The sequence below is a fragment of the Colias croceus genome, chromosome 25 (assembly GCF_905220415.1).
Source record: "Colias croceus chromosome 25, ilColCroc2.1".
In the NCBI taxonomy this organism is placed as follows: Eukaryota; Metazoa; Arthropoda; class Insecta; order Lepidoptera; family Pieridae; genus Colias; species Colias croceus.
In genome coordinates this window covers 377749-394051 of record NC_059561.1, presented here as the reverse complement: position 1 = coordinate 394051, position 16303 = coordinate 377749, and the positions used below count along the sequence as shown (strand labels likewise).

The 16303-nt window shown below is 36.6% G+C and overlaps 1 protein-coding gene across 1 annotated transcript; it reads right to left on the bottom strand.

Annotated features, from left to right (window-relative positions):
- Positions 1-152: 152 nt before the first annotated feature.
- Positions 153-14322, bottom strand: LOC123703309 (G protein-activated inward rectifier potassium channel 3-like). Its single transcript, XM_045651263.1, has 9 exons — positions 13703-14322; positions 5883-6015; positions 4902-5090; positions 4503-4574; positions 3676-3783; positions 3003-3109; positions 2157-2309; positions 1306-1425; positions 153-780 (listed from the first exon to the last, which is right to left on the bottom strand). Exons 1-9 carry the CDS (start codon positions 14239-14241, stop codon positions 459-461), a joined length of 1743 nt encoding a protein of 580 aa, XP_045507219.1. The 5' UTR covers positions 14242-14322; the 3' UTR covers positions 153-458.
- Positions 14323-16303: the final 1981 nt, after the last annotated feature.

Here is a 16303-nt window from a genome sequence, read left to right as displayed (position 1 = left end):
TTGGGACTGAAATCTGTCAAAAAGAGAACTACAGATTATATCAATAAAATATATTTACAATTTATACATATAAATACAAAAAAATATGTAGTCTTTTTATTGTAATAAAATACAATATGTATAATTTCAGTTACTGAAATAATAATTGTATTAAAATTTAAAAGAAAAACTAGAAGATATAAATTCGATCATAAAAAATCATAGAAGACAAGAACCATAAAAAATAATTGATCATAGTTAAATTCCTTTTGTATGGTAAATAATACGAAAGTTTTATAAACTACCGCCTTTTTGTGTGGGTATATAATATACAAGCTTAACTATATAATATTTTACGTTTGTCAAAGCGAAGGTCACAATTAAAATGGACAATAAAGTTGTTTTATAAATTGTGTCTGTAATAAAATTAAATAAATAATTAAAAATTTCATAATTGTCATAAAATAATACAAAAAAAATCACGACTCCACCCCACTCCTGTCCTGTCTTTTTGGATAGAACCGTTTAAAATTCCACCCATAACTCCTCTGTGTGCCAGTTCTATTTAACGAAGGGCTTGACGTCACAGATTCCCCAGTTTTTGACAGAATAGAATCTTCTCTATTCAATGATATTATCGTCGGGGACACAGAAAGGTCTGGAGTCGACAGAATTTGTTCTGACTTCATGTCTTCTTCGAATTCTTTTAGTCTACTCGCGCTGCAGAGAGGCGTTTCTACTTGCTCTACTGTGTTCAGGTTTTCTGTGTCGATGATGTACGCTTCGTCTTTTTTTGAGTATCTGAAATTGTTTTTTTTACTATGTAATAACTGAAAAGTTTGGGGCTGTTTAACGAGATTTTGATTCGAATAAAGAGAATTGTTGAAATAGTTACGAATAGAGTTACCTACGACTAAGGGCCGATTTTTCAATGCTTGGATAAAACTAATTATCCGTCCAATAAAGTATTACACGATAATATTAAAATGTCACGTAAACTGTAATACGGGCGATTAGAATACGTTTTTAAAATGGTAGTTTTATGCATTATTCGACGAATAAGTTTAAACCAAGGATTGAAAAATCAGTCCTAAAGGGAATAAATAGTTAAAATTGTATGTAAACGTTTATCAGTTGTCATATTTTTATAGTGCATATTTTTCTTAACTTAAGACAAGATGGCGCTGCCTAACATGTCAAACTAAAAACAGTAGAATTTAAATTAGGTTCATAACTGAGTAAAATAGTTAATTGTATAACTGTCATAATATCAACAGTGAGATGGATTTAACTAATTTTCTTTTTTCTATTTAAATTTTTACTTACTTCAAAATATTTTTAAAGCGATATCCCCAAATGATTTCCTTTGACAAGTACGACGTTCGGCTTTGCGTGACTGTTCCCATGCTTTTTGACGATCCAGTCAAACATACAACAATCTCGAACCTATTACACAAATATTATATTTATTAGAATTAAATTCATGGAAAAAGAAATAAATTCTTTGACAAAATAAAGGAAAAAAAAAATCATGCCCTAAAAGTCATCGAAAAAACAAAAAAAATCGATAAACAACCTTTTCTTAACGGAATAAGTTGATCAGGCTTACGGTTACGTGTCCAGCTTGACATTATTAATTCTCATAGGAAATTGAAACCAATATTTATTGGTTTAATGGACTTATTGTGTACCTACACTTGAATATGTAGTCATAGTTTTACCATCATTTATTTATTTAATTCTACATCTTTTAGAAGCATTTTTGGTAAAACTGTACTTTATAAGTTGTCGAGTTGAGAGTCGTAAATTTTTTGAAGTGACACTTCTTTATCGGGGTTGGAAAAAAATTTAGTGTAACATTTTTTCGTTACGCGTGACACTTTTCCGTTACGCGTCATCTCTTTCTTATCCCTACCACGCGTGATTCGACGTATTTCTGTTAAGTTGCATCATTATTTTTTGAAAAATAAGGTCATAAAGAAGTTTCACTTCTTACGTGTGTACACGCACACATTTTTTAATTTTTGTTACGCATATATTTATCGTTTTGACAATGTCAACCTGACACACAGTACCTGCTTAGCGTGATTACAAATTCCACGCCCAATAATGTACAGTTTAGCTGCATTTTTGAATAGTTTTACCATTAATACATTGATAAAAAGTTAGTAATATACCTATAATCCATCATATCTTGAGCCGACAGATCATACAAGGGACTCTCATGGTCTATCTCATGAACAACTACGATTGGCCAGAGGAGGAAGGACGTCGCTTCTTTTAGTTTCAACTGGTGAATGTAGTTTGGTACTAGTTCCCCTTCTAGTGTTCTGAAATGAAATAAGAGATAAATATTATTAATTTATATTAATATTTAAGGTGAATTAACTGAAGATTGAAGCTCCTGTTCTTTTAGTCTAGTAATGTAATAATACTAGACAATAACATTATTGGTTCTTCATATATCGTGATGAATCACATTCGACCAACAAGTCACAAATCAAAGAAACGAAATGTCATTTATATGCTTATAAACTAAAAATCTTTCTCCGAGAATCACTCCCTCCATTGCTGAAAATATAATAGAACAAAGCACTACAGCAACGATGCACTAATTTCTGAGTTTATCGCGAAATGACAGACTGACGCAGTAAAAACACTTTAGAGCTAGCGCGCAAGAGTAACTTTTGTCTCCGCAACTATTTTGTCTCTCCCATCAACTCTATGGGGAGTTGCGTCGCTACGTGCGCGCACTTTCTTACTAGCCCAACTATTTTGTCTCCGCAACTATTTTGTCTCCGCAACTATTTTGTCTCTCCCACCCATGGGCTAGTATGAAAGTTCGCGCACGTAGCGACGCAACTCCCCAAACAAATTGATGCGAGAGACAAAATAGTTGCGGAGACAAAGTTGCTCGTGCGCGCTAGCTCTAATTGATCGTAGGTATGTAATTACTAATTAGTGACACATATTCAAAGTTTCTTTATTTCAACATATACATTATATAACTTATATATTCTCACCTAATAGGTTTCAATAAATAAGCGGTGATGGAGCTGCCAATTAAATGCACATTCATCAGATCCCAGACACGAAACTGTAAACACATTTTCCCGTCTCGAAGACAAACCTACAAATAAAATATATTAAAATTAGTAACATTTTGGTATATAAGAAAGTTATTGATGATTAAATAAGTTTTTTTCGTTAGTCAGAACATTACAAATTGTTAAAAAAATCAAATATCATGTAAAACAATAAAATTATTATTGATAGTATTTAGATAATTTCAACATACAGCAGTAAAATTTGTTTGTTTCGATGTACGACCTTATCTCAGTAACTACTATTTTGAATTGAACATCTTTGAAAATATATTTTGATGTTAGATAGTCCGCTACGAAAACTAGCGGGGTAGCTATGAAAAATATTCCAAAAGCGAGAAAAATATTCCATTTGACGGCAGACGAAAGTATGTACAGATAATCGCTTCTAGTAACATTATAAATGCGAAAGTAACTCTGTCTGTCTGTTACGTTTTCCCGCTTAATCCTCTCAACCGTTGTTGATGAAATTTGGGACAGACAATCTTTAGACCAGAGAAAGAGCATAGGCTACTGTTTATTGCGAAATATGTACCACGGGCGAAGCCGGGGCGGACCGCTAGTATAATATAAATATAAAATACAAACTTACCGTAGCCTTCTTACTAAACCCAACAGAAGACACATGTTTATTTGGCCGTACGAGTTTCGTAAACAATAAACTAGTTAATCCTCCGGATAGTGCTGTTCCTGCCACAATCTGCATATAATAGATAATAATTATATTTATAATCCACGAAATACGCATGTTTGCAAGCATGAAACAACGATATTTTAAGTATAAGGGTGCTTTTCCATCGATAATGTGCGAGAATGAGTAGCAAGGAATGTGTTTGAACGTACCTAAGCAATAGTATCGCATCAAATGCTAAACCCTATTAAACATTATACCTACTCTTTGCGCTAAACGCTGTTCAAACGTCAAACTAAATGAAGCGGTTTGATTGGTTATTTATAAACACATTCCTCAAATCCTACAAATCCTCGCACATTATTGGTGGAAAAGCATCCTACAAGTCACTTGTATCTACACTTGTAACAAGTGTAGATATTTTACTAAAAGAACATTCGATGTTAAAAACGGCACATTAACGCACACACGATTGGACGTCAAATCCTTTTTACAAAATATATGTTGTTTTTACTTTAAAATGTTATTTCTGCTATAGATTGAATTATTAACACTCACAAAATATATGGATGTGAACTTGAAACTAACGGGTATTATAAACGAAAAAAGTTGTGTAGATGATTTCAAATTTGAATGTGGAATACTATAATTTTTTTTAAATCTTTTGTTTTTGATGGTCTATTAAAGACAATTTCACGTTTATGGTCATAATTTTTTAATCTTTATTTCGCTGTTATTTGTCATGTTATAAATAATTTAAAATTATAATTAAATAAATAAATTCTCACCTCTAGAACCATGACTATGATCGCTTCAGGACATTCTTCGTTGGGAAACCGAACTCCATACCCGATTGTCATCTATAAGAAAAATTAATAAAAGTTTTGTAGTTTGAAATAATAGCTATGTTAATCATATTGGCTTGTAAATGAAAATTTTTATTTATTTAATTATTCTAAAATAGATATAGGACTCGCCAAAAATTAGGGACTGTTTAAAAATGCAAACTCTTTGTTTCTACATTGTATTAAATTCTACACCATTGCTTATTTAAAATTAAAAATTGGTGTTCAAAACAGAGTTTAATTTATTTGACATAAAAAAATCGTATTAATTAACTAAAGAAAAAAAACTTTTTTTTCTAATAAAAAATTGGCAACATTCTACTACAGACGCGAAAAAATTACCTGAGTCTCTACAGCCATCATAAGCATACCCGCAAAGGATGAAGTACCGGTCACACAGTGCTCCTTTCCATCACCAATATCCTCCTGATATGATGCTGATACCACATACCAAATGCTGGCGAAGAACATCCAGAATAAGAAGTGGGCACACACCATTAGGAGTATGAGGTATCGCCATTTACTGTTTATCTAAAATGTATTTAAAATTGAGTTGGAAGGATTTTCGTATTATTGTGTGTGATTGTATGTCTGTTAAGTGATTTAAATAGTAAAGTTGTGAATAGAATGATGTAGTAATTTATGTGATTCATACATTTTAGAAACCTCTGGTTTGTTTATCACTACATAGTATAAAGTGTATAAAACAAAGTCACTTTCTCTGTCCCTATGTCCCTTTGTATGCTTAAATTCTTTATTAGTTCTGTGAATGAATGTATGTAATAATGTTGTATTATTGTTTGTCAATATTATCGTATCTTTATTTTGTATGTCGACGGCGCTGGCGCGCGGTAAATCTCTAAAGAGATTATGTTTGCGCCAGTTTAACTTATATTTATAATGAATTGTATTATTGTATTGTATAAATAAATAAATAAATTTTTAAAACTACGCAACGGATTTTGATGCGGTTTTTTTAATAGATAGAGTGTCAAGAGAGAGGCTTTAGTATATAATTTATTAGGTTTTAGACAAAGTGGGTGAAGCCGCGGGTGGTAAGCCAGTTTTAATATATTTTGTTTTATCTATAATAGATTAGAAATTTAAGCTACGTATACGTTTATTTGTACATAGGGGTTCATGTAGTAATGGAAATATAAATAAGATTTTTATTTGTGTAACCATTGCGTAATATTTTTTTAATTAATCAGAACAGCTAAATTATGTTATACCAAAAGGCCATTTTATCATAGATTTTCATACAGGATCGAATTACGCGAATTACGGCGCTAAGACAAGTGTATGAACAAATAATTTACTTACGACTGTATTCACAATATCTCTAAAATATTTCATCGACTTTGCGGGTATATTGCTTCTAATGGGAACATTTTCCTCCCCACCCTTGTATACAACCCTTCTAGAACGAATCTGTCTCCCAATGCCGTGTTGACGTCTGAAAATAATAACATAACAATATCATAGTAAAATCTAAAACGACTAAAAACCTATTTTTGAAGTGAAATTTCTTTCCAAATTCGAACGTCGCATCATGACAATACCACAACAAAACCGTTACGTCATAGAGTAAGTTCTTCTCAAATAACATTAATGGACTTTTATAAACCGACTAGCTTCCGCCCACGATTTGTACGTGCATCCCCGTTTTTCCCCGTTCCCGCAAGAATTTCGGAAAATCCTTTCTTAGTGGACGCCTACGTTAGGACATCTACCTGCATGCCAAATTTTAGCCCGATACGTCCAGTGGTTTGGGCTGTGCCTGTGCGTTGATAGATCACTATATCAGTCACCTTTGAGTTTTATATAATAAGAGTTAGGGCTGATTTTTCAATACTTGGTTAAAACTTATTCATCGATTAACTACCATTTCATAAATGTATTCTATAGTAGAGCCATTTTAATCCCCCCCGTGGTCCAAGCCTTGTCGCGGCGGAGGGGCTCAGTAGCTTGGGGTGCAAGCCAGCACCTTGAGTGAAGCGAATATGGACCGAGCTGGTTGCTCTCAGTACCTCTCTTATTAGAAGAGTAGACAGGAGACGCATGGCGCTTTGGCGCGTGTCTGTGGCTCAAAGGGGCCAGCGGAGCTTTTGCTCGCAGGATGGCAGACCTTCAAGGTTTGCGAAATCTTTTTTGCAGACGGCGGATTGGCTTCGGCTTAGGCCTACCGATGGCTGCACCCGTAACCTTGAATTGACAGGGCCGGGAGTTCTTCGGGACTGCGGGGAAGACAACCCCTATAAAAATTACCCCAATCCTAAGTTAGTGACACTCGGCGAGAGGATGAATGGTCGGTGGGAATCCGGCAGATAGAGATGTCTCAGGGGAGCGCCCCCTGGTTAACAAAAAAGCAAAAAATGGAGGTCAATAAAACAGAAACTACTCCAGGAGGGTACCACCTCGCTTCGAGTGTGGAGAATCCCTCACGGGACTGTCCCGACAGGACAGTACCGTCAGCCCCATCGTATTCTGGAGGGGGCACTGGCCACCACACGGGTCAGGCATCAGGCCCTAATGCTGATGCGAGTATAGATATGCTTACAACAAATGACAATGAAGCGCAGCCTAGCGGCGCTCCAAGCAAGATTAGACGTAAGCGACGGGTTGAAAACCGCTACGTCTCAGATGATAGTGCATCAACTGAGGGACCAAATGTTCCTAAGATGCCAAGCATACGTAGAGGATGCCGTAATCGGCCTATGACTCGACAGTCTAATCGAATCCAAAGTTCTGTTCCATCGGACCTGAATATTGCCGATAAACATTTAACATCGGATGACAATGAGTCTTTATCGGCAACTTCAGTCTCGTCCAAATCTCAGAAGACACTTCCAAATATTGAAGACTTGATGGATAAATTCCGGAATCAACCTATTCCTGACATTGAAGCATGCGTCACATCAGCGGTGAAAGAGATTGAATTCGTCGCTAATTCCTCGAAGAATTTAAAAGCTGATTTCGTAAGGAAGCTTAGAGCAGCAGCGCGTATTGTGCAAGCCTCAGCTTCTGAACTGACCTCACGGACACAGCAACACTTGGCAGATAAAGAGGTGCAGCGCCTTAAGCGTGAGAACACCAACCTTCACGCAAAGATTGCGTCTTTAGAAGATAGCATGAAGGAACTAACTGGTGAAATTGCCCGTCTGAGTAAGGCATCATCGAACAACAATCAGAATATGGGTGGCCGAAGGAACGTTAGCAATCATGATTCCATCGATATGAATAAGATTGCAGCGCTCATAGATAGCAAATTGGATGATTTCAAAGCCTCAATATTCCCTGATAAAATCTTGGGTCGGCCGCCTTTGGGGAAAGGAAAGAAGCCGGGTGATGCGTCTTCCCAACCCCGTGCTAATGTGGATGAAGGAAAAGGAAAGGCTGCGGCAGAAGTATCCTCTCCATTTCAAGAAAAAAGAGGGAATAAGAAGAAAAGGCAGAAAAACCGTGATAATGCGATGGTCGTATCTGATTCTACACATATTCCTGCACCTCCTATCCAAGCTGTAGAGGAGCCCAGGAATGAGACGTGGTCTACGGTGGTTGGTAGGAAAGCTCGAAAGAAGGCTGAAAGCCAAACCGTACGAGGACCAAAACCGGTAAAAGTAGCTCAATTGCCAAAAACAGCGGCAGTCACGATTACAATTCCTGAAGGTTCAACTGCTAATTATGCAACAGTTATGGCTACTGCCAAGGAAAAGATTAAATTAAGTGAGTGTGGAATTACAGCTCTACGCCAGCGAAAGGCTGTAACTGGAGGTTTAGTGCTGGAAATCTCTGGAGATGATAATGTACAAAAGGCAGACACTCTTGCTAATAAGATGCGTGAAGCTGTTGGGGATTTAGGTGTTCACATAGGTCGTCCCGTTAAATGTGGAGAGTTAAGGATCATGGATCTTGATGATTCCGTATCTCAACGTGATGTGGCAGCTGCCGTGGCTATAGCTGGCAGTTGTAAAGTTGAAGACGTCAAGGTAGGAAGAATTCAAGCAGACCAAAAAAAGCTTGGTACAGTTTGGGTTAAATGTCCCCTATCGGCAGTTAGGGCTATAGCAGCCACAAAGAGGCTACAAATTGGATGGATTTCGGCAAGAATAAGTGTTTTACCTGCACGCCCTCTGCAATGTTTTCGTTGCCTCGAAAGAGGTCATGCACGACCAAATTGCCCGAACTTAGTAGACAGAAGCTCGTGCTGTTTTAATTGTGGGGAAGACGGTCATAAGGCAGTCCAATGCACTGCAGATTCACCAAGGTGCCCAGTGTGCGCTGACGCTGGTCTCCCTGCAAATCATAGACTGGGGAGTAAAAAATGCTCTCCGCCAAGGAAGGACCAATCCAGGAAGGTTGTATATAAGCCTCCAACTAATGGATTAGCTAACTGTGAAACGGCACCAGAAAATTTAAATCTGCGTGACGCCGAGAAAATTGACGGAGTTGATTGTATGGAGAATTAACAATGGATTACAAAGAAAAAATTCTTCAAACTAATCTGAACCATTGTCGAAGGGCACAAGACTTATTTTTACAGTCAGTTGCGGAGTGGTCCATATCGTTGGCAATAATAGCAGAGCCATACAATATTCCAAACGACCCTCGGTGGTTTGGAGATACAACTAATACTGTAGCTGTATACTGGAATACTACCTCAGTCAATTCTGTGTGCTCATGCTTGGAGAGGGGCCGAGGCTTCATAACAGTTGAATGGGATTCGTTTGTAATCATAGGATGTTATGTGTCCCCGAACTGCAGCCTTGCAGATTATGAGGTTTACCTAGGTGAACTTGCTATCAGCATTCGCAGATATCCCAATCGCCCCATTCTGATTTTAGGTGATTTTAACGCTCGTTCTCGTTCGTGGGGTGATACAGTTGACAATCTGAGGGGAGCAGCGGTGGAATCGTGGGCTGCTGAGCTAAATCTGCAATTGCTTAACAGAGGATCTGTAAGCACCTGCGTGCGATGGCAAGGTGAATCAATTGTGGATCTCTCGTGGGCCTCTTATCCAGCAGCACCGCTGATTTCGGGATGGCGTGTGGCTGAGGAAGTGGTCTCGCTATCTGACCACAGACACATTTTCATTGAGATCACCAAACAGGCTGATCACAGGCATAGAGAGCAATCTCCAGCACGTTGGTCTCTTAAGCGACTAAACCGTGATCTTCTCGTCGCAGCAGCCAATATTATATGTTGGTCTGACTGGCAAGAGAATGATAACCCTGACGAAGAAGCAATGAACTGGAAAAACGTTATGACGAAGATCTGTGATATGTCAATGCCCAGAGCCAAAAAAATCATCAATCGAAGTGTGTATTGGTGGAGTGAAGATATAGCGAAGAAGCGCGAAGTTTGTTTAAGATTCCGGCGTCAGTATACAAGGACACGTAGACGCAGACGAGCAACGGCTGAAGAATTAGCATCAGCGTACGCTTCTTATAGAACTGCCACAATGAATCTTCAATCTGCTATTGCAGAAGCTAAGGAAAAAGCTTGGAATGAACTTCTAGATGGACTGAACCAGAATCCATGGGGCCGTCCTTACAAAATGGTCCTGGGGAAACTAAGGCCTTGGGTTCCCCCACTTACGGAAACTTTACGTCCTGAGTTCACTAGAAATGTAGTTGATGTTCTTTTTCCAGATAACCATAATTCAATAAACTTAATGTCTATCCCAGACCAAAACGACGTACCATGGACACATGAATTGGATGTAACAGAAAGCGAGATGGACATGGCGATTAGACGACTAAGTGCCAGGAATTGTGTACCAGGGCCTGATGGAATTCCTGGTCGAGCTTGGGCTCTAGCATTAACGGTGCCGGAACTAAAACATAGATTAAGGAATTTCTTTAGTAAATGTCTTAAAGCTGGTATTTTTCCATTGAGTTGGAAGGAATCTAAATTGGTTCTTATTAAAAAACCTGATAGGCCTGAGGATTCCCCCTCTGCATACCGTCCTATATGTTTGTTAGACGAAGTAGGTAAATTGTTTGAAAGAATAATTGCCGCCCGTCTCTATGAACATTTATGCGGCTCTGGCCCTGATATTTCGGATAAACAATTTGGTTTCCGCAGACGACGCTCAACTGTAGATGCAATTTTACACGTACGCAGCATCGCAGAACGCGCAACTAACAGTGGGAGAGTTGCTTTGGCTGTAAGCCTAGATATTGTAAATGCTTTTAACTCGCTCCCCTGGGATACGATAAAGGACGGCCTTGCACACCATAACGTGCCCATTTATCTACGTAGAATTGTTGACGCTTATCTTCAGGACCGGTTTATCAGCTACGTGACGAGAGGCGGACAGAATCACAGAAGAAGAACAAGCTGCGGGGTTCCTCAAGGGTCGGTACTGGGCCCAATGTTGTGGAACTTTGCGTATGATGCTGTATTACGAGTGGATCTGCCGAGAAGCGTCTCTGTAATTTGTTATGCAGACGACACTTTGCTCATTGCTGATGGTGAAAGTTACCGAGAAGCCACTAATTTTGCAGAACTTGGTATTTCACGGGTTGTAAACAAAATTCAAGATCTTGGCCTTAAAATAGCACCTCATAAAACTGAGGCGCTGTGGTTCCATAAGTTACCGAGAAGAATAGAGCCTCCAAGTTCAAGTCTTAGAGTGGGTAATGCCAACGTTAATATAGGCCTATTTGTCAAATATCTCGGTCTCACTCTAGACGGGCGCTGGGACTTCGGGGAACATTTTAATAGACTGGTCCCAAAATTAAAAAGATTTGCAGGCTACTTGCAAAGGTTGCTGCCTAACTTAGGGGGGCCTAGCGAGGAAGTTCGTCGCCTCTATGCAGGTATTATCAGGTCAATGGCCCTCTACGGTGCACCTGTTTGGGCGAACAGACTTTTGCTACAACGTATAAGGCGAAAAGTCTATAGTGTACAGCGCATAATCTCCATAAGAGTAGTAAGGGGCTACCGTACAATCTCTTATGATGCATCTACGCTTCTTGCTCGATATCCTCCACTGGATATCCTAGCATTAATGGACGCAAGAATCTTCTGTGAGATTAGATCTGACTCCAACATTTCTGTTGATATAACGGATCTTCGAAGACAGGCTCATGCTGATGCGTTAGAGACCTGGCACTACCGCCTTACACAGCCAAAAAGCGCTAGACAGCGGGTGGTGGCGGCAATCTTACCGAATTTCCATTTATGGATTAAAAGACGCTGGGGGACAATTACTTTTAGGATGACCCAAATATTCACAGGACATGGATGTTTTGGTGAATATTTACATAGAATTGGACGGTCTTCGCAGGAAAATTGTCATCATTGCGATGCGATCTGTGACTCGGCTCAACATACACTCGAGGTATGTCCTGCTTGGGATATGCAAAGAATGGTACTAATCCAAGAAATTGGATCTGATCTATCTTTGTCAGCAGTAATTAATGCTATGCTAAGCAGTAGATCTGCATGGCAAAGCGTTCAAAATTTTTGTGAATGCATTATGCTTCAAAAAGAGTCAGCGGAGAGAGCTAGAGAACGAGCTAATGCTGGACGCCGTTCCAGGTGATATATCACGACCACTATCGTTGATAAGTTTGGATTGAATAACCGGAAAAGGTGCTTTCCTTCTCCGATTTTGCGCTATACACTTAACTACACTGGTAGTTTAGGACCGAGGGCGGTTCAAGGGGGTATTGAGCCGCCTATAACATCTTCCCGGTCCTGTGACTGTCCTACCCACTCTGGGTAGTTGATAATGAGGCAGGGAAGCCACATAGTCTGGCATATAGCTGCGGGAGCTCTGGTGCGTTCTACGAGAGATCCCGGAGTCCCCGCTACCATGCTTTGGGTTTGGCCATCGAGGAGGTTTTAGTGGGTAAGAATCCCACATGCTCTCTTTTTCCCCAAAAGAGAGTATCTTTAGAAGATTTCCTCCCCGTTAACAAAAAAAAAAAAAAAAAAAAAAAAAAAGCCATTTTAATAGGCAACATTTGACAGTTCAACAAAATTCAACAACGTAACCTAGTAACGACGACATAGAATAACATGATATTTCGTTTTGTTAGAACTGCACATTTGCTTAACTTTTTTAAATTATGATTACATATTTATAATAATAATGACCAATACAAGTAATTTTAAGATTTCATTTTACTGATAAACCATTCTAAACATAATAAACAATTTCTGAAGTGAAGAACTGACGTCGCTACAATTTTGTGTCAATAAACTTTTTTTCTTTTTAAATACCAGAGATGTTACTCTAAAAATCTAAATCTGACATCTAGAATCGAATGCATTGATTACTTGTGAATAAAAATCATCATAAATTAATAAATTCGATTGACAAATGTTTCAAATCCGTATCGATTAATTCAGTTTAATCGATGTTTTTATACAAGTTACATCTCTTCGAAGATAAAATTGATAGACGTCAAATGTTGCCTATTAAATTGGCTCGACTATAATTGTCCGTATTTGAGAGATTACAGGTGACATTTCAAAATGTTCGTGGAATACTTTGGACGGATAAATTTTAACCAAGGATTGAAAAATCGGCTCTTAGGGAAACAAATTGTACGCATCAATTATTTTAAGAAACATAAAACATTTGGAAACCTCATCTACTTCGCAAAAAAACGTTATTCGATATCTTATCAGCTGATAAACATTATGATTCAATATCTGAAGGGTATCGAATTTCTGTGAGATTTTTTTGTATTTATTAAATAGATATCTATACATGTTACTCACGTGTTTATTAAGTAGTCATTGTATAATCACTACTATATTATAGGACTTAAAGTTCAATTTACAATAACAAAATTAATTTTAAAGGTTTTAACTTTAAGTTATTAGTTACGTTTATATTTTCTTTATTAGTTGAATAAATTCATTTAGTTTTATAATTTAAATTTCTACATAATATAGTAAGCAACAGTTTAAGGCTCAAATTCGTTTCATATATGTATTATCAAGCCTCAACAACCACACATACAAAAAAAAAATAATAATCTAGTATTTTTACACAGTTATCAATTATTACGGTTTATAAAAACTCGTTACAACCACTCCAATTTTATATTAACCGACGTTCAAAACAAACGACACAGTTAATTTTATAGCCCCTTTTTTAATTAGTCGAATATATAACCTACCTCCGTTTCTTTCCCGTTTTCTTTCGACTAGTATACGGTGTAGCATATCCAAAAGTCGTCGGTTCATTGTAGGTGCTATCATTAAACGTGTCTGCTCGTTCTATACTATCAAAGGTATCATTGGGTGAATTAGACCCAACCAAAGGCTGCGTTGATGCATCAGAAATGTTCCTCTTTTCAGACGATTTCGGACTTTCTGTATCAACATCAATCGTCATTATAATACCATCGTCAGTATGTTCATCCTCGCTAGACTGAGAACTATATATGTGTCCGCCATCAAAATTTATCGGTACTTTTGTATCAACGTTAGTTGTTACATTAGGAAAAGCTATTTCTTTCCCTTCTACGTATGTCTGCGATATTCTGAATTGTTTCTTCATTTCTTCATTAGTGTAAACTTCTGTGTGAGCCATTCTTGGTATTTCTATGGATGAACGACCAGATCCATTACCTATAGCTTCGGAGTAGCTTAGCGATCTTTCTAGCGCCCTGTTTCTGCTACCGCGTCTCTCACTTTCATAGTTGTTATTTGCCATTTTATTTCACTATTTAATTAAACATTTAAAACACTACATTATTTTGCAATAAATTAATCTAATTCTACTATTATTAAACTATTTACAAATTATTATCACTTCTTTTTAGTTCGACGTTAATTTTCACAATATATTCTCAGTATATTTTCGAATACTGGTTTTTATCTCATGTCAAGATAATATGTCGCACCTTAGAGATAAGGAATACCTATATCAGTATTAGATATATTTACAACAATAACACAGGCTCGGAATATAGGTCGTGCGTTCACATTTATTTGTTTAACTTCAAGGCTCGCGAAATGGCGGAAAATTATACAACTAAAAAATAATTTATGAACAGGGAAATTATGAAATACTTATAAAGTATCTATTAAAAAGTAGAGTTATCTCGTAGCTCGTTCTTTTATTTTCAAAGATACATTGTTTAGATAATATTTTGATATGCAGTCGATATAGGTACGTAACTGATACGAATCAGTTATTGTGATAGAACCTTAAATAATATTACGTACCTACTTCTTTTTTTTTAGGTATGGCCTACGGCATTTAATTTACATTAGACCTTCAAGGTGTATATTAATGTTAGGTATTGTTTTATTTTTTCCTACTTATCACAAGCCTTTGAAAAGTGCAATGATTTATAATAATAACAGCAACAGGTTACTAACAATTACAAGAGGGTCGAGCACAGATCACAGAAATTCGCACGCATCGGTATGTACACAGAATCTCAGAAATTGAGTTCCGTTATAGCTATGCAAAAGACATGCATCCTTAATGCAGGGGAATACCTACTTAATTATAGCCAATACAAATAAGCTACATAAAACGTACCTCAATAAAATAGTTAGCTACATATACAGGGTTAGTTTTCAATGACCAGTAAAATTTTCTGGAATGGTTCAGAATCGATAACATTTTAGATCTAATGAAAAAAAAAAAACTTTTTTTTTATTAGATTTCATTCCTGTCCGCCACTAAAAAGCGAACGTGTGGACATTACAAAAGCACAATTCAGTTCAACAACCTAGATAGGTAGAAGTTAGCACACACATAAATTTGGCGATGCGCGCACGCACACAAGTAATTGATTCTGGCGGTGTTTACGATTTTGGAAATTTTTAAGACATTTTCAAATGAATGCTATTACATATATGTATATTTTTTATTCGACAATAATATTTCAAATGTACCTTTGGTTTAACATCTAGATCTTAATTTTAAATTTTGGCTGGTCATTGAAAACTAACCCTGTATAGATATTTCTAGATAAGTTTCTAGATTTATTTTAAATCCTAACATTTTCATTTTATTTGTGGCCTTAAATTGCTTTGAATTTAGAGCTCCAAAACTAAATTTTATTTAAATATTTTACCTAATAGGTACCTAATGTAGTTGATATGAACGAACATAATTTCTTTGCCCCTATCTAAAGCTGAAAAGATAATAATATAGGTAGTTTGTACTTGTACATTTCAGCAGGCGTTTATCAAGTATTTTAATTGTGATTGATAATATGAAACTGTTTACAATCAGTTCCAGATAAATATCAAATAACTACTAGTTGAATAAATGAATGTTTGAGTTTGAGTTTGAGTTGCTTTTAACCAATTAAAACTTTTTAAAGGAAACTGATAAGTGCGTATTATCTCTATATCTAAAAATGAATCCATATTTCCCTTGGGCCTTGGTCACGGTAGACTGAAAAAACCTATCTCACGCAAGAAGATGGTAGAGAAATATTTGAATATTTATTACCTATATTTGATATTTATGCATTTATTATCTGTAACAGTGTTCAACTTTAATACGAAATAATGATAAGAAGTAAAACCAGATAAATGCCATATCAAATCTTTATTATAATTCTCGTAATAATTTTAATGCTTTTAACGTTATTTTCCGACACACCTATTTATTTGTCTAGTCCAGTTTATATATTTTAGTTAAACGAAGGAATATAAAATATTACTGACATAGTTTAATAACACTAGTAGTTTGACTTAAAAAACTGTTTTATAAAAAATGTTTAGTAGGTAGTACATGTAGTAGATGCAGA